Here is a 27543-nt window from a genome sequence, read left to right on the forward strand (position 1 = left end):
TTTTGTTTCCACACACACACTTTTGCGGGGTGTGTTTTGCCCGTACTTGAGTAAAACCAAACAAGCCCGGAAGCTAATGAGTGTGGCCGGCACGTGTCGGTCGGAAAAAGTGGCTGAATGAAAAATAAATTTAGTTTTCCGTTGGTTTTGGTGGAAGTTTTGGGGTTTTGTTTTTATTCGCTAGAAGCGATTCGATGGTTTGGGGTGGTTGATGCAATATCTTGAAACCGTGAAACCATTTTTAGACCTGATCAAGGGTTGCAACTTATCTGGGCGGTGCGCGTGGGGTTTGGGAAAGTCCCATAGAACAAAATTCACCACCGTTGGTCTGCGGCAGCTTAAGCGTCTAATCCTGGGGCTGGGTTTAACCAAACCCGGTTAAAGCCTTATCGTCGTATCTACGGTGCAGGTGAGACAGACACCGGATTAGTGGCTTGAAATCCCGGGCAAAGCATTTTTTATCCAAAATTGAGATATCTGGTCGGTTGTTCACGGGTGCGTCCGAAACTTAGCTGGAAACCTACGTGCGCCCCAAGTTCCTGTTATCGATGAAGCAAAAATATTTACTTTAGTGACGTACAAAGTAGCGTGTGGTCTTCAACGTCAAGGTCCAAAGGTTGGATAAAGTTTGGAATCGCCAGCAGATAAGCCGCGATTGGTGGCGCGTGCCCTACAATGTTTTTGTTTTTAAACTGGTTCCTGTCTTACCTACATGTTAGGTCGTTAGGTCAGTCCAGGTGTAGAAGTCGTCTCCCTGGGAAAATAATCTACATCGGAAGAGTTGCTAGTCGGAAACTGTGCTTGCAATCCAAAGATCGTCAGTTCGAATCCCGGATGGATGGGAGCTAAGGTGTTAAAAGAGGTTGCCTCACCATTTGATACCTTAGTTTCAAGTAGGAATCTCGCAATAGAGAGCGTCCGGGCCAAGCTGTGGAGCGAACAATTTATTTATTTATTTATTTTAGCATGACAATAATCTTTTTTAAACGTTCAGTTCTATTGCAATACCTTTATTCAATGCAATTTTTTAAAGTTTGATCAACGCTTACAAACTTGAGTTGGGCATCATATCCGTCTGACACCTCAGAGAGCTTCGTGACAAATCACTCCAATTATCGGTGCTTGAAATTGGCAAAAATCAACCATTCGGAGATTCACAGCTGAGTTGTGTCTCTTGTCCAAAGCACTCGCAATCATCGCAGCCCAATTTCCAGAGACTATTAATTCATCACCGGAGGGGATTAAATTACGTTTAGAAGGCTCCAAAAGCCATCATTTCTCACGGGAGCATCGCAGCTCAAAACCCCCATAAATGTCACTTTGTCCAAAAGCTGTGGAATACCCCCGTGGGATTGAGGGATAGCGCACCACCATTCAATGGTATTGGGATCGAACCCATCAATCAAGCGCTGCACCGAATGATTAGAGATATGCTGTCTTCGATACTTCGACCGGACTCCGGTTGGTTGTGATAAGATGCCAACAGCATCGGCAATCAAATGATTGGGCGCCAGACGACGACGACGACGACAATCTCTGTGCGGCTAATTGGCTTCTCGATGAGCATGATTGGCCGTTCTGAAATCTCTGAAATTTTCAATTTGTAGCGCCACCAGGACAATAGACATTTTTTTTCCTAGAGTTGAAATAATACTAATGAAATTAAGTAAATAAAACCTGCTATCGACGAAAGGTGCAACCACGTGATCGATCAAAATTCTAGTTGACAGTACTGCGCTATTGGAACATGCATTATGGCTTGTGTTCGATGACCAAGGAATCGAGGCCTATTTATGACTCAATTGACGTTCTTTTTATGTTCGATGGCTATAACTGATGGTCGAGGCAAGATTGTGTAAATTTTGGTGTTCTACTGACGTGCCATCGACAATAGGAATCAGTACTTAGTTTGTTTTTGATAAAAAATGGAGAGTTGTGGTTTTCAATTTGAAACTTTCATTTTTGCAATTCCGCTGTAAAACTGTCAACTTTTCCTGTCCTTCTAGAAAAACGTTCTTTCATTTTTTAAAGGGTTAAAATGGATGATAATATACATTTTTATGTATGTTTCTATTGTGAAATTGTCTCAGGAACACGAATATGATAAAATTATCAACATAAAATGGGATCTAAGGAGTCCCCCGAGCAAAAATTTACAACCAAAAAATTCATTAAAAGTAAAAGTGTCTATTCAATATGTTAAACTGCCTTACCCAAAGCGTTCTCAGTCTCAGATGGTAGTTCCAGATGTCCCCTACAAGCTGCAGGTCGATCCGAGTTAATATCTGGATGGAACATTTTTTTTATTTGAGTTTGAAAATTATGCTATTTTTTCACTAAAATGCCAATAACTCCCTTTGAAATTAACCAATTTGAATGCTCTACCCTACATTTTGTTGTATTTTTGAAGCCCTTTAAGATGCATTTTGAATTTTGAAATTAAATTTGATTTTGCCTAAGTTATAGCCTTTTTAAGATTTTTTATGTCTTGAACCTTGTAACTTTGTGTCTCGATTTGCCCCACTTCCCGTTGACCTAGAGTGCTCATATTTTGGCCAGATGCTAGTTTTATATGTACGAACAACCCCTGAAAATTTCAGGCAGATTGGTGAGGTCCAAACGACGTCCCATACAAAGGGGTATGCCCTGTTCGTGGACTCGTTCTTAGTTCCTTTCAATACCAGTGCTGAAAAGTTCTACTTTTCAGCACTGAAATGAGTGCTGAAAAGTTGCACTTTTCAACAGTTGTATCGAAAAGTAACATTACTCAATTTTATGTTTTGAACGGTGAATTTATCGTTCCATTCCATTCAAAAAGCGCTTTTCGCAATTGCAAAATAGTAGTTTATGCAACAAGTTGCAAAAATAGGATTTTTTCAGCACGAGTCGTACATTTATCCAACGAGGTTCACCGAGTTGGATAAATACGAAGAGTGCTGAAAAAATCAAGTTTTGCAACGAGTTCCATACAACATTTTTTGCAATTCCAAAAAACACACACTGAGTGAAATTTTAAATCAAATTTTCATGTATTTTGTCAATAAATCGTTCTAATCAAAAAAATGTTGAAAAGTGTTAATTTTCGAAACAAGTGCTGAAAAGTTCAAGCACCCATTTGAGTGCTGAAAAGTAGAACTTTTCAGCATTTATTTTGAAAAGTGTTGCTATTCGATTCTGTTATTTTTGGTACAGAAAAGTAGGCTATTTCGTCGTTCAAGAATGACAGGAAAAGTAAGTAGTTTCACGACGGAATTGCAAAAAAATGTTGTAAGCAACTTGTTGCAAAAAAATGATTTTTTCAGTTTCGGTAAACCTCGTTAGATCAAAGTACGATTCGTGTTGAAACAATCTGCTTTTTGCAACTTGTTGCATAAACTACTATTTTTACCTAGGAAGTTTGAAACAGCGTTTGCGATGTCCAACCACATCGACTTAAAAAATATCAAAGATTATCTTTTGTAATATTATTGAATGCTACGTACTACATATACAATTTATAAAAAATACCGGCAATAGAGATTTTGTGTTTCTATCATTTATTGCTTTTTTCATTTGCTTCTTGGTAACAGAGGATTTTTTCAAAGAAATTATACAAAAACTATGAAAAATTTGACTAAACAAACCTAGAAAAAATGGGTTTAACGGGAAATTTTGATATTTCCAAAGAGGACTAGAAAATAGTAAGCTAAATTTCTCGAGTTACTACGAACAAATAGACCTCGTACAGCAGTGACAAAACAGCACAAGGTTGTGCCATCAAATCGAGCTGATATCGCACATAGTGTATCGCAAAACCAGGTACACCGAATTGTACGCTACTTCCGAGATGTCCACCTCACGATATCGGTTCGGGCTTCCACCTAAGTGCCTATCACTGTTTTCCCGGGAAAGATGCCACCCAAAAGATACCTCCGTACGACATCGCCCCTTCACGCACCCCATTTAACTGGAGTAGCGATTCTGTGGCAGCACTCCCTTGTTCTGCCCATCCGAGCCATGTTTCGGGGTCTCCAAAACGGTCCCTTGTCAGATGGTATCGCGCGCAAAGTTACGTGACACCACACCGTTGTGGCGCTGTCATGTACCCGTCAAAAGTCCGTTGGGCGGTGCATTTTAACCGCCGACGCCGAAGAATGTGTCCGCATCCGGAAGAGCCTGGCGTCGCGCCGCCACCAGACCAAACACACGTGTACGTACTCCTTAGCTGGAGCTGGACGCGCTGGAGGTACTTAAGCTGAAAGGCACTTAACCAAGTAGCTACTTTGCTAATCCGTTGATAAACGCGTGTAACGCTGAGACTTTACTTCGTAAACATGCACGAGAGTCACAAAGTTACAGTTTTATGTGTTTATTTTCGTTGTTTTATCTGAGATCAAACAATTGCACTGACGACGTCGTACTTTTTTTTTCTTTCTGAGGTTCAAGTACACTCCAGCGCAGTTTACCTCTGTGTACTATAAATATTTGCACTTTTGGTTGGACACAAAAACGACGCGATGTTGCGGTAACATTCTATGGAGTAACTTGAGAACGATCAAAAGTACTAATAAAGAACCTATTTTTTTGTAAAGTGATTCGTTTTGGTAGCGATTGAAAAAAATCTTTATGAAAAGATTTTGTATTGACACTTACTAAGAGAGTATTTCGTAAAAGAATTTGTCTCTCCTCTCTCATACACAAAAAATCGGTAATCATCTTATTCTAGGTCTTAACTAAAACTTTGATAGAACAAGTTTCTTAAAAAAAATCCTGTTTTTCACGATAAAAAGTTTATATTAAAATTATTGATTTTCAGTTCTCCTCAACTAATCGGGCAAGACGAACAACCCGTTGGGGCAAGAGGAACAATGCATAAAATAGCATGTTAATTTGCTAACAATTTAACTGTTATCAATTTGATGCGTTAGATTAGCATATTTTCATACTGGAAATAATCAAAATTGTAAAAATTACGACCGTACGAGCGATTGTTCCTCTTGCTCCATATGGTCGTCTTGTCCAGCATTCCCCTAATCCATACATGTGGTTAGCGTCTTCCTCACTACTTACTAATGGTAACACAAAAGATCCGGATGATCTGGAAAACGTGATTTTTGATACTCAATCAACAAGATAAACCAAGACAAAAAATTAAATAAAAAATCGGAAAGATCTGACTTCCTAAAATTCCTCAATATCACGTGAATGGCTATGGTCTCAAGGTTGCCAGATCTTCAAACTCAAAAACTCGTTTGGAAGGCCTTTCGATTACCTAATGATAGTTTGGATGATGGATCCGGATATAGTTTTCAAAAACATAAATGAGGTCCAACTTCAAAAAGTACATAAGTTATCACTTAAGTGTTCATAACTCGAGACACGGTTGCCAGAGCTTCATTTTCAGACTCGTTTGGAAGGTCTTTCGATAGCATATCCATGGAAGATGAAGCAATAGTGAGCATTTTATTGTTAGGTTTATACGTTGAATGTGTAAAAACAACAATTTTTGAACCATACACGAAGCTTCACTTTTGTAAAGAAAAATCAAGAATGAATAATAATTATTCAATAATAAAGAAATTACAAGTTATGAAGTCACGTTTATTAACAAAATTTATTGTACGGAATGACTTTTTTAATGTATTTTTGGTACTCTATTTTGACGATTTGACTTAAATTGTATGAAATATTATGTATTACTCAACACAGTATCAATACTATCTTTAAGGTTTACTCAAATCACCGCAGATATGATAAGCTGCCGGCTAGATTTCCCGGAACGTGCGTTCGTAGGGTAAACATTGTTGTGTGTACTTTGGAGAAAAAAATTGGGCAAGGTAAGTCTAGCGATATATACACCTTGGCCAAAGATAACGCCACCACTTTTCGAGAAATTTTGTTTGCTTCTACTTTTTCAAATAAACAGCTTAACAATGGAGCATTTTCGATTTGTCATTTATGGGTCGGATTTAGAAGGGTCTTCCGACCCATCGATACCCGCAATGAACGTGGTTATTATGAGTGATTGAGCGTTTTATAGACTCCCATAAACCTCGATCTCGGCCATCATAAATCACACCCCGCACTTACCTTCGAGGGCTTTGCTGCGTGCTATCAGTGCCAGCAGCATATCCGGGCTGGGATGATCGGCCAGGTGGTCACTTCCGTTGGCCACCATCGAGCCAACGGTTGGCACCGGGTGGTGGTGAAACTGCGGTTGGGCGCCCATTGCGGACACCAAGTTCTGCTGGTCAAGCCCGGGCATGTTGGACAGTAGTGGATGGACAAGCGGTTGCATCACCGACGATGACACTGACAGGTGCGACAGGGACATGCCACCGCTGCCGCCGCCGCCGCCGGAACCTGTCGTGCTGAGATCGACGGCCACTCCACTGGGAATTACGGAGGCAGACGAAATGCAAACCGACATGAACCGACTCCACCTCCCCAAACGGAGCAGCACAAAAAACACACACTCACTGTCACTCTTGTCGAATTTGGGCGAATTTCAGCTCGAATTCGTACTCTCACCTAGCTCGAACTCAAATCGCGCGTCACACTGCATGACCAGCGGAAGTTCCGTTCATCAACACGTTGCAGGGCTCCAAAAGTTTAGTACAAGTTGCGTTTGCGCGTGTACCGTGCTGTACTAAAACCACCCACCCACGCACACTGCACTAATTTCACACACACATACGAAGTTCGACTTATCAGAAACCATCTGGAGTGCGACGCCGGACTAAACGTTCCGTAATGCAGCAGTTAGACTACGACGACGGCGTGCTGTCGAAATTTTGAGTTGTGCAACATTTGGATGGACGACGACGCGGGGTTCGGGATTCTATATCGGGAATCGCCGCCATTACTCATGTGGTTCGGGGGTGGTACCTGTGGGGAGAAGAAATATAAAAAAATGTATTTTTCATATTCATTTGTTAGTGGAATTCAATGATTTGGACAATGCATTGCGATGACAGTAAGATTTTCAAAGTAGAACTATGTCGCGACTACCCTAGCACCGATATTCTGCTGGTTTATCGGTCATACGGTCATAGATAAATAAACTTTGACGTGCCCAAATTTACCGATTTGTAGGTCTTCAGGCCATTTCAAACGAGACACTTCGTAGAGCAATGAAGTTGGGACATCATTTTTTGGTATCGTGCTTGCATTACAATTATTTTCACTAATTTTGACAAGATAATTTATTTTGTGCATTTACAACTCGAGTTTTCACAAGAACAAATATTTCTAGGATCGTGGATTCGGTTGACTTTTCCGAATTTTCTTGAATTTAGACACGGTATTCAATTATTTTTTCAAATGAAATGGAAAAAAAACTCTTAGTTTGAAGAACCTGGCACCTCCTATGCTATGCTATGCTACACTTTGCTTTGCTATGCTAAGCAAATCAATTCAAAAATTTACCTAAACGTGAAATATACATGAGATCTGGGATGAAATTTGCAAAATGTTTGGTTGAATTTAAAAATGTTTCTATTTTTACTAAATATTTAAAATTGGCGTTGAAAATTATGTTACAGCAATTTACTATCGAACGCACAAATTTCATTATGGCTCCCTGATTGCTTTGATGTTTTTAGGGGGAAGGATAAGATTAAGCTTTTCAAAACTACTATTTTGTTTGATTGTTAAAGAACTTAGCAATTGTTACAAAGATTTTGTATCATACAGAGAACCCTGAATAAGCATTTTGATTAAATTAAAATATGTAAACTTGATCTGAAGAATTATGAAATAATAGTTTTTTTTTCTAAACATTAAGCATTCTTAACCAAAATGATGAGTGTTTTTAAACAAAATACCGAAATTTGTTGTTATGGCATCAATTCATTTGTACAATATGTTTTCTAAAAACATTGGAACACTTTTTCATGACAATCTGAAGTTGTCAGGTGAATTTTCTTTTATTTTTATCATATTTCTGGACCAACATGAGAATAGAAAAATCAGGGGCCAAACAAAAGTTTTTTTTTTTCAAAAAACTTTAAATATCAAACTGCCAAACTTCAAATTGAGTGAAAATAATTTAAAATGCATTGTTCTGCACTAATAATAATTATTAGCACGATTGAACCAGTTTATAAATATATTTCAATATTTGTGAAATACAGTTTAGACTTGATTGTGTGAAACCTAGATTATCTGAAGTTTAGATTATCCGAATTTCGATTATCTGAAGGTTTGTAAGGGGCTTCGTATAGGGTATTTTAACCATTAGTGGACCCCCTAGTAGAGCCGAAGCACATTTTTCACAAATTTTCAATATTTTAAGCACTTTTTCATAACCCTTTGTACAAAACAATGAAAACTGAAGTCTTTCGAACAGTTTTGACTATTTTTTTCATCAGTTATTTGTTTTTGAGCAGAAAAATAGCCAATTGAAAAAAAAGTTTTTTTTGCCTGTTGTGGACCCCCTTTTCCTATAGTGGACCCGGGTCCATAATCCGATTGTGGACCCGGGTCCACTGTAGGCAAACTGTTATTTTTATACCAAATTTAACCGATATTTGATGTTTTGATGCATGGTTTAGGTCTAATGATAGATATAATGAATAAAAGATGGATTTTGCTCACTTTTCATCATAAACAAATATTTTTTGTTAACAAATTTGGCTTTAAACAACAAAAAACCAAACAGACATTTAAACACATTTATTTCCGAAAAAGATCAGAGAAAACGTCTCAAAAACCACTGTAAACATAAAAATAATTTTAAAAAAGTAATCTTGATGCAAATTTTTCCATATTAATTACATAAATGGTTGACCGATACTAAACAATAGAATTGTTTACAGTTGCTGATAAAACCACGCATGTTTATTGGAAAAAGAATGTTTTGTTGTTGATTTATTATTATAAAATATCATTTCAAACTGCAATTATGGTGCTTCAGTTAAGTACAATTAACTATAGTTTTGATTAATTATAAATTCTTACGGCTTCAGCATTATTGGTACTTTTAACATGAAAACAGCTATATTTATACTCATAATTGAAAAATTTGCGTTTAGGTTGATAACAACAAGCATTTATTGTATGTTTTAGAGAAACTTTTGCTTGAATACACAGTTTTCATCATTTTTCAAGGTTTAATAAACAGGGGTCCACTTTTGGAAAAGTTTGGATTTTCGTTGTCCTATATTGGACCCCCATAATTTTTGCTAGAAAATTGCATTTCTTCGCTTTATTTTAGTAAATATCCTTAAACTTACATTACTTCGACTTGCTGAAGTTAAATAATCAGTCAAAAAATGATTGGATGGTTAATTCAATCATAAAATATAAATGCAGTTTTGTTGTGAAAATGCTAGTGGCCATGGCTGATTTCAGATGTCGAACTCAAAACACTTATTTTGGTGAAAAGGACAATTCAATGTCAGTCATCATTGTTCTAAATGATGCTGAACATGCCAAATAAAAGATTTGTAGACAACAACACGCTTGAAATTGTGATTTTATTGAATTTTCCATTAAAAACCCTTCAGAGGGTCCACTATAGGAAAGGGGTCCACTAATGGATAACGTACCCTAATCAAATCATGAACGAAAAAATCATTTTTTTTGCTTTCAACATCTAATTTGAGTTCTGAGACAATATTTTAGTCAAATTTGAATTGTTTTTTTTGTATATAAAATTTAAAAATAGAGCTTCTCATCATTAAGCTTGAGAAAAAAAAATTAAGACAACGAAAAAAAATGTGATTCGAATATCCGAAGTGAAATTTTTCCAATATTTCCGGATAATCGAGTCTGGACTGTATAGGTTACCCCTGATTATAATTTGTTAAACAATTATAACAACCTATATTTGATTAAAATTGCATAAATGTTTATTTTTGCAATTCCGTCGTGAAACTACTTACTTTTCCTGTCATTCTTGAACGACGAATTAGCCTACTTTTCTGTACCAAAAATAACAGAATCAAATAGCAACACTTTTCAAAATAACTGCTGAAAAGTTCTACTTTTCAGCACTCAAATGGGTGCTGAAAAGTTGAACTTTTCAGTACTTGTTTCGAAAAGTAACACTTTTCCACATTTTTTGATTTAAACGATTTATTGACAAAATACATGAAAATTTGACATAAAATTTCACTCAGTGTGTGTTCTTTGGAATTGCAAAAAATGTTGTATGGAACTCGTTGCAAAACTTGATTTTATCAGCACTCTTCGTATTTATCCAACTCGGTGAACCTCGTTGGATAAATGTACGACTCGTGCTGAAAAAATCCTCTTTTTGCAACTTGTTGCATAAACTACTATTATACAATGTATTCAAAATAGTTTACATTCGGTTTTTTTAAAAAAGATTTTTCAATTAAAATAATGTCACTTATAACTTTCTTTAACTTATTTCTTTGGAAAATATTCGTTACTTCGATGTCTGTGTCAACATTGTCAACATACAGTAGGGTATTTGCAGGCAACGCTCTAGCTGTCACATACTGATAACAGTGGATACCTACAAAAAGGCGGCGCAGTCTGTTGAAGAAAGTGGCGCGCTGAATAAATTGTAAGAAGCGCAAGAAAAGGTCCAAAACGATACAAAAACGGGTTTTTATCACCTTCCAAACATGCTTACCGTGCGGAAAAAAGGGTATGGTTTTGGGCTGTAGGGTGAGGTGACATGTTTTGAGTTTGTTTCTACTTAGAAAATAAATTTTACTTCCCGATCAAGTTTTTCAAGTAAATTTTCAAACTAAGTCAAAATTATCATCAAATACCCTACCAAACCGAAGAGGCCACCGTTTTTATCGTTTTGCTTGTTACTGCTTGTTGGGGCTGCAAATTTACACTGTGTAGGTGCCAAGTAGTCGGCCCATAAATAATGTTGTTTTGAGCTTTTTTTTCTGGTTCCAGTTGGGGCAAAAGAGCCGACGACGATGCCGCCGCCCCAGTAGCTTATCGTTTTGCAATATTTAATCTACGCAAAGTGACAATTTGTCGTTCACTGCGAAGCTTGAACTTTTTGTATGTAGTAATTTGCAAATTTATGCATACTTTTTGTGGCGAATAATGAGCAACATAACGCAACTGGTATTAATGAAATGCTGGCTAGACTTCTAGTTTATTGAAGGAATTTAGTAAACTAAACTATCACCTAAAAATTTTCAAATTCAGATCTTTTTGATAAGATAAAATACATACATATCATCATCAAATCGTCTAAAACTTCTAGAACGCATTCAGGAACCACAAAAATATCCTCTGAAAATGTTCCAACTCGCTCGAGCTCCATTAGCCGTCGGTTCACTTCAAAACTTTATAAATTAATATGCAAATAAATTCCATCCAAGCAGTTCTGATTCTGTTCTAGTTTCCGCACAAACACTGCTTAAAATAAAAACCACGAAAGCATCCTTTTACCTAATTGTTCAAATTCCCGCTCCCATTTTCGGAGAAAAACCGCACCATTGTGAGTTCCATTCAGCCCCTCGACAGCACTCATTACCGGAGAATGCGGCGATCACTTCACCAGCACCATCGAAAACGCAAACATTGTTTTAATTAGAACTTTTTTCCGTCTAAATTTTCACCCCTAGCAGGAAATTTTGTCCGTCGCTCGCGCGGGCACGTTCTGATAAAACATTTCCGAAACTTTTCCTCTCCCGAACGATGGGGCAATGTTTTTGGGGGAAAATGTCCGTTTCACTTTTTTTTTGTGTTTGATTTTTTTCGCGATCCTGCGCAATTCAACGACTCTTAAAGTCGGGTCTTTCTTAAAACTGGCTTGTAAGAAGTGAACATAAAGTGAATCCGCGAAAAGCTCGAAGAAATTTGCGAAGCAGTGATTTTCGCACAAAATGAAAGCAACTGTGAGAGAGGGAGAGCATGAGTTGAGTTTTCCTCGAGTTTTAGTACAACTCTAAGGCTTGAGCGTGTTGTGGTGGAAAATCTGGCTAAGCTCCACCCACCGTTGCTAGGGGCGATATTTCCCTCCACACGAACACAGCCACAGAGGAGAGCAGAGGAGGAAAAGTTCTGCACACAGTCGTGGCGCAGCACGCATTTTCCTCTCAAAGTATTGGTTGGTGGTGGTGGTGACGGCGAAGATGGTGGAAAACAGTGGAAATCCCCTTCTCTCTATAATGTATGCTAATCTGATGGCACTGCTACCACCCTCCTGTTGTTCACACTTGTGCTAGTAGCCTTTCCACATGTGTGTGATATGCTGAAGCCACCCACACACCGGTTTGGATAAACAATAACACCATCACCGATGCTGATGCTGGAAAGTGCTGTGTGAATGTGAGGAGAGCCAGATGCGTTAACAACGTGCCACCCTTTCGCAAACTTCCACCCACCTCATTTCGAGCAACCTTTTTTTGCCGTCACTAAAGTCTTATCATTCATACACTTCCAACCAAACGGTCGGTGGTCTGACGGGGCAGCTTACGTTGTAGACAGAAGAGCATGGTGGCTATGCAATGTATTATTTTATAAAAAAAAATTCATCAGAACTATGGAAAACTATTTTTAAGTCACTTTTCATTAGCCACATCGCGCCACATCGATCACTCCGTGACGTTGCAACGGAATGAGAAACAGTGGAATTTCGTCCTTTTTTGGTTTCATAAAAATTTACAATTCATGTTTTTGTTATGATAAACATTTATCATTGTTTCTGCTGCGATCAACAAACAACGAATAAGTATTTAAAATGTTTGACCTATCACCCTAAACGTGTCGTTTTTGGCGCTGGAGAATGTGACAAATGTGGTGGAATAAATAAAAGAAAAATTTCGATATTGATGTTATTGTTGGTAAACGTAAGATTAAAAATGCGGCAACTTTATGACATAATCAAAATATTGAGGTAAATTCTAGGCATTGTTTTGTTTGTAACACTAACTTTAAAATACATAATAAAAAAAAACGTAACAAAATCCACCTTTAGGTGGTTGGTGCCTTCCTCTCATTTAAAGAGTGATTACAATCCCCTAAAGTGTCCACATGGTTTATGGGTCTCCCCTAACGTGATCGCAGCACCTAAGAGGTCCTAATAAAAATAAGTGACGAGTAAAAAAAAACAAACTTCCTACAGACTTTTTGTCAAGATTATACAGACACCGCCTTTCAGGAAAATGGCATCCCTCTACAAGGCTTTTTTCGTGGCGACCAGACGGGACCATTTTAGGGTTATGTAAATTCCAAGGGAATGATGGAAAGAGAGGTATCACAAATCCGTATAAATAATTTCAAGATTTTGCAGGTGTAAACCGAAAACGCGATCCAAAATTAAAGAGGACGAATAAGGCTTTTAACTGCTTATTTAATTGTCGGTGTACAGGACGCCGCACTGTTTAATTATTTTCTAACGTACATTCAATTTTGCAGTCCAAACCCAGTCATTGAATTGGAAAAATAAAATTCTTTTTCAAATTTTCTTTTCTTGATTTGTGTGCACCTACGTCGAAGACCAAGATTGTTTACTTTTTGCTCTTTGGTCTGACAGTCTTGGTCTGACAGATTTGGTCTGACAGCTTTATCATGGATTTTGGTCTGGTCTAGGCGAGGGATAGGACACAGCACCTTCCTGGTAAATTCAGAACATGTTTTAAACTGCTTGTAATTTTAGATAGGTAAGTCAGATCTTGAAAATTCTTAATCCACAAGAAAGGTCTTCTCATATGCTTTCTAAAAATATATAACATGTGAGGGTTTCATGAAAAAACCACCCTTTTTACCATAATTTTAATTTAATATGAAACAGTTTTTTTAACATAACTTTTTAAATACATGATCAAACTGCATGAATTTAAATAGCAACTTAGGGGACGTTAAGACGGATCGATTAAAACCATTCCGGCCAAAATCGGTTGAGCCTGTGACTAGATATTCCAGTGACATTGATTTGGTACACATGTCTACAAACAGCCAAACACACAGACATTTGCTCAGCTGGTGATTCTGAGTCGATATGTAAAAATGAAGGTAGGTCTAGGAGGTCTTACTAAAAAGTTCGTTTTTCGAGTGATTTTATAGCCTTTCCTCAGTAAAGTGAGGAAGGCAAAAAGATCTTCTGCACCAAGTTTTTTGTTACAGTTATTTTAATATCTTCAAAATTACAGGAACTATCGATAAAAGGTTTAATTTATCCCCTTAAGTACTGGCTAAAAGATAATTTACAACAAAAATTTACTATTCTCCAGAAGTTTGTCAATTTGGAATAAGAAGACTACAACTTCCTTGGTTGTTGTGCACCGTTAAAAATCCCTTGTTATAAAATAGAAGGTGCATTTAAAAGACAGAAATTACAGAAAAAAAAAACAATTTTTAGAAAATTATATTCTGCGTACAAAAAATTGTCTGCATGCAAAAGATTGCCATTCCTCATTCCTAATCGTGACTTCATCAATATTGTATTAAGAGTGCAGTTTTTGGATCAATATGCTTGTCAAAATTAAATAAAAACAAAACAAAAAACACTGTTAACACTTCACAGTGGTCCGAAACCGAAATCTAGCGTGACAAAATTGATAGCGGCCACACGTTAAGATTTAGAGCTTTGGTGTCTTGGGGACAAATGATCAGGGTCAATAGGGGCATCTGTTGGTATGGTGGACATTAGGGTGGTCCAAATTTTAGGGTGGTTCAGAATTTTTATTTTGGCGGGATGACGAGATAGCGCATTGGTGTCTTCAAAAAAGTTGTAGAGAACACCATTTTGAGCAACTTTGCTGAAGAGCACAAAGCTCTATCTTCAAACGGGAAGTTTCTTGAGCCATTTTTGTAATTTAGGTTGAAGTGTTTATGAAAAAATGAGTCTTTTTGAATCTATCAACTCAGGCTTGTGTCGTAACGAGTTGGTGTCTTCTAGATAATTGTGGAACTTATCAAAACACACATTTATCTTCCAAGAGAGCGAAAATCGGAGCTTTAAAACGAAAGTTATAGCTAAAATACGACGAAAAAGTCGCCATTTTGAAATGTGAATAACTCGAAAAGGTGGTGGAGATTGACTTCGCTCTTAGAAGCATCTGAAAGTACACATTTTAGAGTACATATCTCGGGGGTCTTTTTTGTTTAACTTTTTAAATCTCAATTTGAAAATGAGCATTTTTTAATCGTTTTTTGCCCATAACTTTGCCCATCGTTTTGGCTGAAATATTTCAGGAATAAATTTAATTATTTTGTTGATTCCTGTTCAGCCAAACTTGTTTCTACTTTTACAACCACTAGATCATTTTGTACATTTTTGGGCCCTTCTAGACAATTGTAGAGCTTGTCAAAATGAACATTTTTATTTTTGAAAAATGAATTTTGGTCAAATCTATCATAAGTTATGGGCAAAAAACGATAAAAAATGCTCATTTTCAAATTGAGATTTAAAAAGTTAAACAAAAAACACCCCCGAGATGGGGGAAAGCGGGGCAAGTGTAACAAGCTAAGGAAATGCTCGTAATAACCCATTAAAAAGTTAAAAAACCTGTCGGATTTTTTTATAATCATCTTATTCTAGGTCTTGACTAAGACTTTGTCAAAGCAAGTTTTTAAAAAATCCTGTTTTTTAATGTAATAAATTGATTTTAAAAATTTTGATTTTCCGTACGTTCTACTCAACTAGTGGGGCAAGACGAACAACCCGTTGGGGCAAGAGGAACAATGCATGAAAAAACATGTTAATTTGCTAATAATTGAACTGTTATCCCTCAGATACATCAGATTAGAATGTATTTGAAAGGTTTCTTCCATTTTTAGATTAAATAATAATGTTTTACTAAAAATTTTATCGCTATTACGAAAAAAAATATTACTTAGATGATAAATAGTCAATTTTCATAATATCACTATTTTTTGTATGGACAATTTTTTTAATGATTGTTAATCAGTTTTTAAGTACTTTCATGTATTTATTTCCCAATAAAATATGTTGTTGCAGCAATCCGTATTTTTTTCCATACTAAAAATCCATATGGTACACTTGCCCCACCTGAACAAGATTTTTTGAAAGCTCTCAACAAAAATAACCAAAAGTTAAATCATACTTTGTAATAGGTGTATGGCATTGGTAGGGACACTACTGATCTAGGAAAAATAGCACTTTGATAAAATGAGCCTTAAAACGAGCCCTAAGCCTTATTTTGTACTTTCCCAATATTATAAGAAAACAAAGGTTTTGAAAAAAACTTCATTAAATCTTATGCCCCGTGACGTTTACGTCGTTTTGGCGGTTATGTGGTAGAAGAATCAGCTAATTGCATTGCTAGCAACAATTCCTCATACTGGAAATAACCAAAATTGTCAAAATTACGGCCGTACGAGCGATTGTCCCTCTTGCCCCATATGGTCGTCTTGCCCCACCTTCCCCTATTTTCAGCAAATGTACTCTAAAATGTGTACTTTCAGATGCTTCTAAGAGCGAGGTCAAACTCTACCACCTTTTCGAGTTATTCACATTTCAAAATGGCGTCTTTTTCGTCGTATTTTAGCTATAACTTTCGTTTTAAAGGTCCGATTTTCGCTCTCTTGGAAGATAAATGTGTGTTTTGATAAGTTCCACAATCATCTAGAAGACACCAACTCGTTACGACACAAGCCTGAGTTGATAAATTCAAAAAACTCATTTTTTCATAAACACTTCAACCTAAATTACAAAAATGGCTCTAGAAACTTCCCGTTTGAAGATAGAGCTTTGTGCTCTTCAGCAAAGTTGCTCAAAATGGTGTTCTCTACAACTTTTTTGAAGACACCAAAGCGCTATCTCGTCATCCCGCCAAAATAAAAATTCTGAACCACCCTAAAATTTGGACCACCCTAATGTCCACCATACCAAAAGATGCCCCTATTGACCCTGATCATTTGTCCCGAAGACACCAAAGCTCTAAATCTTAACGTGTGGCCGCTATCAATTTTGTCACGCTAGATTTCGGTTTCGGACCACTCTGTGCACTTGTAGCACCAACGGGGTCAAAACTTACGCAAATCACCAAGGGGGTCAAACAAATTGGAAATGCAACTTCATCCAGCTGTATCTCGGCAAAAACTCTACCAATTTGGACGATTCTTGTTCCATTCGATCCGGAAGAATGTCAAGAATCACCTCCAACAAGGTAGATTCAAAACAGATGCATCTACCTTAAGTTATAATAAAAAAGGCATTTCCAACTTTTTTTTTCCAAGGGTTGTATGAGCCGGTGAAGTTGCATTTCCAACTTTTTTGCCCCTCTGGTTGCTACAAGTGTTAATGGGCCACACGAAAAATATAGTGTATATTTCCAAATATAAATTTAATTACGGTCTCATTTACCATTTACCTAGAAGATAATTATGTAATGTAATTTGTTAAAAAAAATACATTTCAAAATTCAGAACAAATTGGCACAAATTTAATACGAGTGTATTTCATATTTCGACATTTTTTTTTTAATTCAAATCTATGTTTCACTTTCTGTCTTCTCAATTATTTCAGATGAACTTTTTTTGAAAAATAAAAAAAACTGATATTCTATTGATTTGATTACTAAAAAATCAAATGTCTTCAAAATCAATTTCACTAGATTCTCAGATAACATGTTTTTGAATCATTGGCCTTGAATTAATGATTCAAACAACTATTTTTCAAAGTATTTTCCAAATAGTTTTTGACTGTGGAAAACTGCAACCACGATGAGAATAGGTCGCTAAGCTTAGTGTGCCGAAAATATGTATTTTTCCTCATCATTGTTAGTTGTTGCATTTGAAAAGGAATGCTTATACGATTTGAATTGAATTTCGTTTCAGAAATCGAATTTAAATATCTGTTTTTTTTTTTATAATCCGTAATTCCTTTCAAAACAATATTTTTAGCATAAAAAATTTAAAAATAAATAAATTTTCAACTAGCCACCCTGCTGCAACCGTTCTATTCTCGATACCATCACCAACAACCAGCCAGAACCTGTCCAACTATCGTCCGCCTTGATGGCTGAGTGAAAACTGGAAAAAGCGCAATGAATGCTTTTCTTTACATTTCAGCAATGGGAACGTTCCGTTTCCATTCTGCAGCACATTCCTATCGTCCATTATCCCCCCCCGCCCCATTTGCATAGAGCGGCTGGTGAGGTAATACGAGTTGGCAAACACCTCCGCTCAGAACCACTCCGACTGACGAATGACGGACTGGATGGACTGATGCTCATAGGCTGACGATGGAAGCTGTTGAACGATGCTAGGAGGATGTTGTTGTTGCATTAACGGATTTTCGAATCAATAAGGTGCCGTTTGTTGATCGAATTCAAATGGACGTGTTTGTTTGGTTTTAGTTACGGTCGTACTGCAGGTTATCTGAATTTCTTTAAATTTCCAAGGAAGACATTTTTTTGTAGTTTGTGATTCAACTATTTATTTGATAATCTTATGTCTAAGTAAAAATCTTAAACAAATTGTCATGGGAAATAACACTAACTTAAAAAGTAACATTTAGTTCACTACTTTGCCTTTTCATTAGCCAACACAAGCCCATTCAGGGATTCTGTAATCATTCCGATAGGCTTCTCCTTCTCAAACATTTCCTGCTTAATAATATCTTTAACGGTGACATCGTTACCATTTTCGTCAACTCCCAGCAGCACATCTGTCTGTGTTTTGATCTCGTTCCAGGCATAATCAATATCTGCCGGCTGAGGATCGATTCCGCCGATCATGAATCGAAGGATAAACTTGCCCTGGAAAGTTGCCGGAATCATGTAGATCTTCTTGCGCTTGGTGATGTTTTCGAGCAGTTGCTTCGACAGCGCATCCTCTCCCTTAAGACGGAAGCACACCAGTGCCAGGGTGGAGGAAGTCACCTCAAACCGATCATCAGCCCGAGCGTAAGCCTCGAGCTTTTGAGCCAAGCTTATGTGGAATCGGATCAGCTCTCGGATCTTCTCTGCTCCCATGGTCTTGAGGGTGACCCAAACCTTCAGCGAACGGAATCGTCTACCGAGCTGAATCTGCCAGTGGCGATAGTCCGGGGCTTTGCTCTGTCCCTGATACTTGTGCTGCAGGTAGATCCGATCCACACTGAACGCATCGGTGATTCTGTTGGCATCCTTGAACCACATCGCACAACAGTCAAAGTTCACGAATAGCCACTTGTGCAAGTTGAAGTTGAGCGAATCGGCCGCCTCAAGTCCCTTCTTGATCCAGGCGTACTCCGGCAGACAGAACGAAGCTCCTGCGTACGCAGCATCGATGTGAAGCCAGATATTGTTCTCATTACAGTACGGTCCAATCTCTTCTAGCTTATCGTACGCGCAAGTTCCGGTCGTTCCCAGCGTAGCAACCATAATCACCGGAAACAGTCCATTGGCCTTGTCTTCCTCAACCGCCTTGATCAGCGTACTTCCTCGCAGCACACAATCGTCATTCGCCGGCAGCAAACGCATCTTGATCGCACCCAAAATTCCGGACTTTTCCACGGCACTGTTGCTCTGATCACTGGTGTAAGCTACCATGCGACCTCGAATCTCCGCTTCCGTTAGCTCTGGATGTTCCACCTTCAACCGACGAACGGCTTGCTCGCGAGCTACCAACACGGCCACGAAGATCGACTCACTGGCCGATCCTTGGATGATGCCTCCACCGTTGCCATCGTCGCAGTTCAAGAAACACTTGGGTAGATTCAACAGCTGGCCCAACCAGTTCATCATGATCACTTCCAGCTCGGTACAAGCGGGACTGCAAATCTACAAAAACAAAATCAATTTACTCAAAGCATTCATAAAACATGAAGATATCAGTCCTACCCAGCTAAATCCAACGACACCCAGCCCAGCGGCCAGCGTTTCACCCACGATCGACGAGTACGAGGTTTGTGAGGGGTAAAAGGCGTGGAAGTTTGGTGACTGCCAGTGGGTTATGCCGGGAAGGATACACCGCTTGAAGTCCTCCATGATTGACTTCCAGTGATCACCGTGCTCGGGAATCTCAGACGGGATCATGTTATGCAAATAGCCGGGCTCCACCGAGGGCAGGACCTCTCTGTCGGGGGTTGAAAGAGAAAAAGAAGTTAAGTAAATTTTGATAACAATAACGCTTTTTGGAATCGATTTTTTTTGTGAATCATTATTTTTTTATATTTTTGATTTAACTTCAATTCAATCAGAGGATTACTCGGTGACTAAAAAGCCCATTTTGAATCAATAAAACAGTTTAGCTGCATAGTCGGGATGCTTTTCAAACGACACCGACTCCGGTTTTAGAACATTTTGCGACTTCGAATATTCGACTCAGACTCCAATTCTTCAAAAAGGCCCACTTCGACTCTAACAACAACTCCTGTACACAGTTGTTGAGAATGAGCCAAATCACACATGGAAGACATATGGAAGAGAGGGAATAAGAAGAAAAGAAGAAGAAAATTTTTTCTTCCAGCCCCCAGAACCATAATACTGGCTACACTCCTGTCTCTAAAGTAGCCACATCACTGAATCCGGCTCCGACACCTTCTCAATTACAACCCTTTTAAAAAAAAATCCAGGACTTGAACGCAGTGCGTCCATCATGGGACAATCCAGGGCATATTTCGCGGTAAAATTGCTCACGGTGTATTTTCCGAGAACATCAAGATAAAAAATTCGGCAAGTCTGATATTTGGCTCCATGAAAAAGGGCTCTTTCCCGACATTTTTTTGAAGATTTTATAGGATTTTCTTCAGAAAAGTCGATATCAATCACATTGTAGAGAACAATTTTCTGAACAATTTCAATAAAAAAGTATCGATTTTGGATCAGTACAAGCAGAGATATCCCAATTTCGTTAAATAAAAAGTGACTTTATCCAAAATTTCTGGATTTAATTCCCATTCAATCGATGAACACTGCCTGCTATGATATTTTTAAGGATGACAAAATTTTGCTGAAACATAAAACTTATAGAAATTTATTGAAATTATTTTGTTAGAATCATAAAAAAAAACACAGTAGGCGGTATTCATCGTTTGAATGGGAATTTAATCCAGAAATTTTGGAGAAAGTCAATTTTTATTTAACGAAATTGGGTATAGATCTGCTTATATTGAACCAAAATTGATACTTTTTTATGGACATTGTTCAGAAAATTGTTCTTTACAATGTGATTGATTTGAAAATGTTTTAAATCATTTTAGTGTTGTATGGCAGAGGATTGAAAAAATAATTTTGGGAACCTTTTCGGTAATAAATAGCTTTTAAATGAAATACTCTAAGTTAAGCAATGGTTTTAGCTCGAATTTGTATACGGGCAATCTCTTGCTGTATTTTTATGACAAATTGTACAAAGAAAAGATTTTTATTGATCGTTTTGAGGTTTCTAGCTTGGATGTTGGGGGGAAAGCTAGAAATCTGGTAAATTTGGGGTGGAAATTTTTGATTTGAGGTCAAATAAGTAATTTTGAGACGCTTGAGGCACATTCATAAGAAATTTGATGGATATGAACATGAACCCATAGATTTCTATCGATATTTCTGAAGAAAAATTCTATAAAATCGAAAAAAAAAATTTGAAAAAAAGTTGCTCTAGACTCCCCGACGAAATATTTCGCCGGACCCGGCAAAATGTCGGGGAAGAGTCCTTCTTTCATGGAGCCAAATATCAGACTAGCCGAATTTTTTATCTTCAGTTTGTTCTAGGAAACACACTGTGTGCTAAAGCGGAAATTTATGAATCCGTGAAATTTTCAGATGCCTCAGTTTTCTCAAAAAATGTTTGTTTTAAGCTAGTAGGTATTTTGAAATTTTCAATTCAGCTAAAATTAAATACAGTTGAATTTCAAAACAATTTTTAATGAAATTGATATGTTGCCCATTCCTGCTCACAAAATGGCGACTTAAGAGTGCACAGCAACCAAGCAAGTTGTCTCATTCAAAAATTGACAAACTTATGTAACAATCTGATAGTTTAAATAGTCAAACTTTTTTTTTGTAAATTATCTTGTTGCCAGTACTTTGGGGAATGAATGAAAAATTATATCAATCGCTCCCGTAATTTTGAAGATATCAAAATATCTGTAAATAAATCTGGGTGCAAAAGCTCTGGTTGATGTGCACTGTTAAACAGTGGTCATATAAAATTTGTTGCTGTCCCTATTAAGACTGTAGTCCCGATTTCCCCCAGATGACGGTAGTGCAGTTTATTATAAGTTAACCTTTTTAATATTTTGTTGATCTCCCAGGAATTCCACGATTTCCAAAATTATGTTAACCTATTTTGAAAACTTTGAGATGTTATATGTTAGTGTGGTGAAACCATTGTTTTGCCTCATTCCAAGGTGTTAACTAACTCTACACAAATATGGGTTAATTGCACCGTTGTTTATTAATCAACCTACAATTAGATTGTATCTCTAAACATATTGTTTACAAATCTAAATTACTTTTTCAAAACAACCAATGGGTTTCCTATGTACATAGGACCTTTTGAAAAAGTAAGCGAGAAATAATATTCACTTTTTCTATATATCCGTAGTTGAGATATTACTGCAAGGAAATATAAATAGAAAGTGAGTTTTTTACCGATTTTTTTTAATTTTCTGTGGTCTTAAATGTAATTGTCTGAAATTTCAATAACATATATTGAACATTATAAATTCAGGACAAACTCCTGATATAATTATTGATTGTGCAAAAATCAGTTACACAATTTCACAATTGGTGAAAATAGCTCTTTCAAGTCCAAAAATAGAAATAACCTGTATAAAACACATCACAAACATTTTTTTATTCTTGGTTCTACTAAGCATCAAAATAAATTGCTCTAGTTAATGTTTCCTAAGCAATTTTAGCCTAGACCCTGCAACACCATTATGGACTATGTCGTCAATGTTGAACCACACTTTGTTGAACACATGAAGTACTGCTTATTCAGCATTTTTTAAATGCTTTTAGGGGTTTTCAAAAACTCGTACCTATCCCGAACGTTCTCCAGATAGTCCGCCACCCAGTCGATGGCCGCCTTTCCAAACTCCCGGAACTCGTTAACGTCCATATTCGCCATGCTGGATCCTTGTGTTTATTTTTGTTTTATTTTCACTTTACACAGTTCACTACAGAAACTTCAAAGTCCTTTTTGAGCAATTTTTTATCAATGTCCTTTTTTTCACAGTTTTCACTTTAATCCACAAACGAGAGTTTTCCTTCAGGTTAATCCACCGGGTACTGCACCACCATCTCGACCACACAATACTTGCCACCTTAACGCGCTCACGCAACCGAACTCGACCGTCAACTGAGCGAAAGCAGCCACGGTCGAGGCTTATTTATGCAAAGAACTGCTGACCACCACGACATGCCTTGCCATGCGCCGCAGGTTCAGCTGGATCCCCGAAAAAAAAAAAAACATAATAAACCCAAGCCACTCCGCCAGCCGCCACCTCTTCATAACATCTCAACGCATAAGATCTGCGCGCGCGGACACGGCCATAAAAAAGGCTTCATCGACCACGCAGGTTACAAGACGGTGACCGGAAGGGACTCGACGCATCTCGGCCGGTCGCGTCAGGTAAATAACGTCTCCCGCAGCATCCCAAGACTGACCCAAGAAGAGATGATATGCAAACAATGGCTTGGCCATCTTCAGCCAATAATTAAGATGTTGACCGTTGCGTTGAGTAGAAGCGGCGCAACTTTCAGCGTTTTGTCCTCAAGTGGCCAACAGCCCAGGTCCTGAGTGGCGGCGGACCTGCCAAGACCTGGGTGATGCAATTATGGTGGCGCGGGCTAGCCACAGAGAGAGGATTCCCCAGACAAGTGGTGACCGCCGTCGTCGTCGTCGTTGTCTGCTGTTGTAGTCGCCGACGTCATTGAATTTGGGAGGTGATAACAGATTTTTGAGGGGTCGGTAGGGTAGTTCATGAAAATTAATTCGTATTTATTTTGAGCTCAAATAGAATACCAACAACCAATATCAATGTTACCAATGTAAAATCTAACTGAAACTAAAAACTGAAAACTAAAAACTAAAAACTAAAAACTAAAAACTAAAAACTAAAAACTAAAAACTAAAAACTAAAAACTAAAAACTAAAAACTAAAAACTAAAAACTAAAAACTAAAAACTAAAAACTAAAAACTAAAAACTAAAAATTAAAAACTAAAAACTAAAACTAAAAACTAAAAACTAAAACTAAAAACTAAAAACTAAAAACTAAAACTAAAAACTAAAAACTAAAAACTAAAACTAAAACTAAAACTAAAAACTAAAAACTAAAACTAAAAACTAAAAACTAAAAACTAAAACTAAAAACTAAAAACTAAAAACTAAAAACTAAAAACTAAAAACTAAAACTAAAAACTAAAAACTAAAACTAAAAACTAAAAACTAAAAACTAAAAACTAAAAACTAAAACTAAAAACTAAAAACTAAAAACTAAAACTAAAAACTAAAAACTAAAACTAAAACTAAAAACTAAAAACTAAAACTAAAACTAAAACTAAAAACTAAAAACTAAAAACTAAAACTAAAAACTAAAAACTAAAAACTAAAAACTAAAAACTAAAACTAAAAACTAAAAACTAAAAACTAAAAACTAAAAACTAAAAACTAAAAACTAAAAACTAAAAACTAAAAACTAAAAAAAAACTAAAACTAAAACTAAAAACTAAAAACTAAAAACTAAAACTAAAAACTAAAAACTAAAAACTAAAAACTAAAAACTAAAACTAAAAACTAAAAACTAAAACTAAAAACTAAAAACTAAAAACTAAAACTAAAAACTAAAAACTAAAAACTAAAAACTAAAACTAAAAACTAAAAACTAAAACTAAAAACTAAAAACTAAAACTAAAAACTAAAAACTAAAAACTAAAAACTAAAAACTAAAAACTAAAAACTAAAAACTAAAACTAAAAACTAAAAACTAAAAACTAAAAACTAAAAACTAAAACTAAAACTAAAAACTAAAACTAAAACTAAAAACTAAAAACTAAAACTAAAAACTAAAACTAAAAACTAAAAACTAAAACTAAAACTAAAAACTAAAAACTAAAAACTAAAAACTAAAAACTAAAAACTAAAACTAAAACTAAAACTAAAAACTAAAACTAAAACTAAAACTAAAACTAAAACTAAAAACTAAAACTAAAACTAAAACTAAAAACTAAAACTAAAAACTAAAAAACTAAAACTAAAAACTAAAAACTAAAAACTAAAACTAAAAACTAAAAACTAAAAACTAAAACTAAAAACTAAAAACTAAAAACTAAAAACTAAAAACTAAAACTAAAAACTAAAACTAAAACTAAAAACTAAAAACTAAAACTAAAAACTAAAACTAAAAACTAAAAACTAAAAACTAAAAACTAAAAACTAAAAACTAAAACTAAAAACTAAAACTAAAACTAAAAACTAAAAACTAAAAACTAAAACTAAAAACTAAAACTAAAAACTAAAAACTAAAAACTAAAAACTAAAAACTAAAAACTAAAAACTAAAAACTAAAACTAAAAACTAAAACTAAAAACTAAAAACTAAAACTAAAAACTAAAAACTAAAAACTAAAACTAAAAACTAAAAACTAAAACTAAAAACTAAAACTAAAACTAAAAACTAAAAACTAAAAACTAAAAACTAAAAACTAAAAACTAAAAACTAAAAACTAAAAACTAAAAACTAAAAACTAAAAACTAAAAACTAAAAACTAAAAACTAAAAACTAAAAACTAAAAACTAAAAACTAAAAACTAAAAACTAAAAACTAAAAACTAAAAACTAAACACTGAAAAAAAAATTGTTTGCCTTTAATTTTTGAAGCCAACAACAAAACATCGAATAATATTTGTATGAACTTCGAATTATGAAATTCGGTAACGGAAATAGTAGTTTATGCAACAAGTTGCAAAAAGAGGATTTTTTCAGCACGAGTCGTACATTTATCCAACGAGGTTCACCGAGTTGGATAAATATGAAGAGTGCTGAAAACATCAAGTTTTGCAACGAGTTCCATACAACATTTTTTGCATTTCCAAAAAACACACACTGAGTGAAATTTTATGTCAAATTTTCATGTAATTTGTCAATGAATCGTTTAAATCAAAAAAAAATGTTGAAAAGCGTTAATTTTCGAAACAAGTGCTAAAAAATTCAACTTTTCTGCACCCATTAGAGTGCTGAAAAGTAGAACTTTTCAGCATTTATTTTGAAAAGTCAGGAAAAGTAGTTTCACGACGGAATTGCAAAAATGTAATTGAAACATTTTTTTGCAATTCTTTCGTAAACCAAAACGCGATATTTATCGAATTCAGCAAATCGTGTTCGTACGTTTGTACGATTCGTGTTGAAAAAATCTTTTTTTGCAACTTGTTGCATAAACTTCTATTTCGATACAATATTATAAAACATATAGAAACATAATATGTTTTTTTTACTATGAACCACCCTAATAGTATACTGATCAGTTGGTAATAATTATTTAATAACTGTTGCATAACGAGCCGAACAAAAAAAAAAGAAAACTAAACCCAAACCGTCGCGTTAACAGCGTCCCAATTTCACCGGAAGAACATATAATAAAGTCTCACTCTGATACTGTCCCTCGACGACAAGGTAGCCTAATTAATTAATCGAAGTCAGTCGGACAGCAGTGGAAATTGCAAGTCAGTCGGTGGACCCCAAACTTAAATATTGGAGAAAGACAAAAAAAAATGCTTATTATGATACTCTCGTGTGACTTGGTGCATGTTTTTTTCGTCGTTTTTATTGGTTTTACTTTTATTTATTTACGATCTTTTAACGAGGTGCTGAGTGTCTGGAGAAGTAAATTTAACCAAGAAATCTCAATGGACACTTTCGGAAGCTGAGCATCGTGAGAGTAAATATATGCTGAACAGAGGATAATTTGGTCAAATTAATTATCGTGGTTCGTTTAGCACGTAAGAAGCTTATTCAAGATGCACTTTTGTTGACCCACCGAAATCTCTCAAGTACCTCAACAAAACCAGTTATCGGATGGATATTGAATAATTGAGGGGACATGGGAAGTTTTCGAGACGGGTCGTTATGTACGAGAGTGGAGATTTTTGGGCGATCTTCACCGTTGACCTGTGACGTGGGATAACACGTGAGATAATTGCAGCTTTGGGGTCAAAAGTGGTTCCCAATGAAGCTCATTGAGTGTTGAAACTTTCTACAGCTATTGCACACAGTTGAAGGCATTTCCGGGTTAGAAACTGGTTGCCCAATGTTTAAGGCTGGAAATAAGTCGCAAAAAGTTCGGTACCTAAATGTTCGTTAAAAGCCCTTCAATAATTCACACCCTCGCTCCACAATCCTCTTTGGGACTGGGTTTTCCTCATGGGACTCACAAACAGCCCAAAACGGTGCAGCTCTTGCCAAAACAGAATGCACTTTGCTGCAAATCCCACGTGGAAACACCATCCTCACTGACGGATTTCACAACGCAGTTTTGCCCTGGAGTTATCGAGAGCCATTTTGGAAAATGGCACGCATTTAAATAATTTAACGGATTTTCCCCGAATTTTTTTCCAGGTGTCGATACTGAGCTGATGTTTTCAGTCGGTTGCCCTTGTTACCCCCCATCTGGCTGGATTGAAACTTTCAGGGTGTTTTATTCCCAACTTTTCTGCTTCTGGCAACTGACAATT

At 36.2% G+C, this 27543-nt stretch overlaps 2 protein-coding genes across 5 annotated transcripts in view; both read right to left on the bottom strand.

Moving 5' to 3' along the window:
• The window catches only part of LOC6046639 (LIM/homeobox protein Lhx3), a 95177-nt gene extending 83418 nt beyond the window's left edge, over positions 1–11759 (bottom strand). For 3 of the 4 annotated variants that reach the window (XM_038251992.1, XM_038251990.1, XM_038251995.1), the window contains exons 1-2: positions 11371–11759; positions 6070–6867 (exon numbers count right to left, since the gene is read on the bottom strand). In XM_038251992.1, coding sequence (XP_038107920.1) covers positions 6070–6409 — 340 coding nt within the window. In that variant the 5' untranslated portion in view covers positions 6410–6867; positions 11371–11759. Of the gene's footprint in view, positions 1–6069; positions 6868–11151; positions 11167–11370 lie in introns of those variants that run through there. The other variant, XM_038251991.1, reaches the window with a different exon arrangement.
• Positions 11760–18320: 6561 nt separating this feature from the next.
• Positions 18321–23026, bottom strand: LOC6046637 (3,4-dihydroxyphenylacetaldehyde synthase). Its single transcript, XM_001863772.2, has 3 exons — positions 22853–23026; positions 19716–19950; positions 18321–19655 (listed from the first exon to the last, which is right to left on the bottom strand). The coding sequence occupies exons 1-3, from the start codon at positions 22939–22941 to the stop codon at positions 18414–18416; spliced, it is 1566 nt and encodes a 521-aa protein (XP_001863807.2). The 5' UTR covers positions 22942–23026; the 3' UTR covers positions 18321–18413.
• Between the last annotated feature and the right edge of the window lie 4517 nt (positions 23027–27543).

Source organism: Culex quinquefasciatus, chromosome 2 (genome assembly GCF_015732765.1).
Source record: "Culex quinquefasciatus strain JHB chromosome 2, VPISU_Cqui_1.0_pri_paternal, whole genome shotgun sequence".
In the NCBI taxonomy this organism is placed as follows: Eukaryota; Metazoa; Arthropoda; class Insecta; order Diptera; family Culicidae; genus Culex; species Culex quinquefasciatus.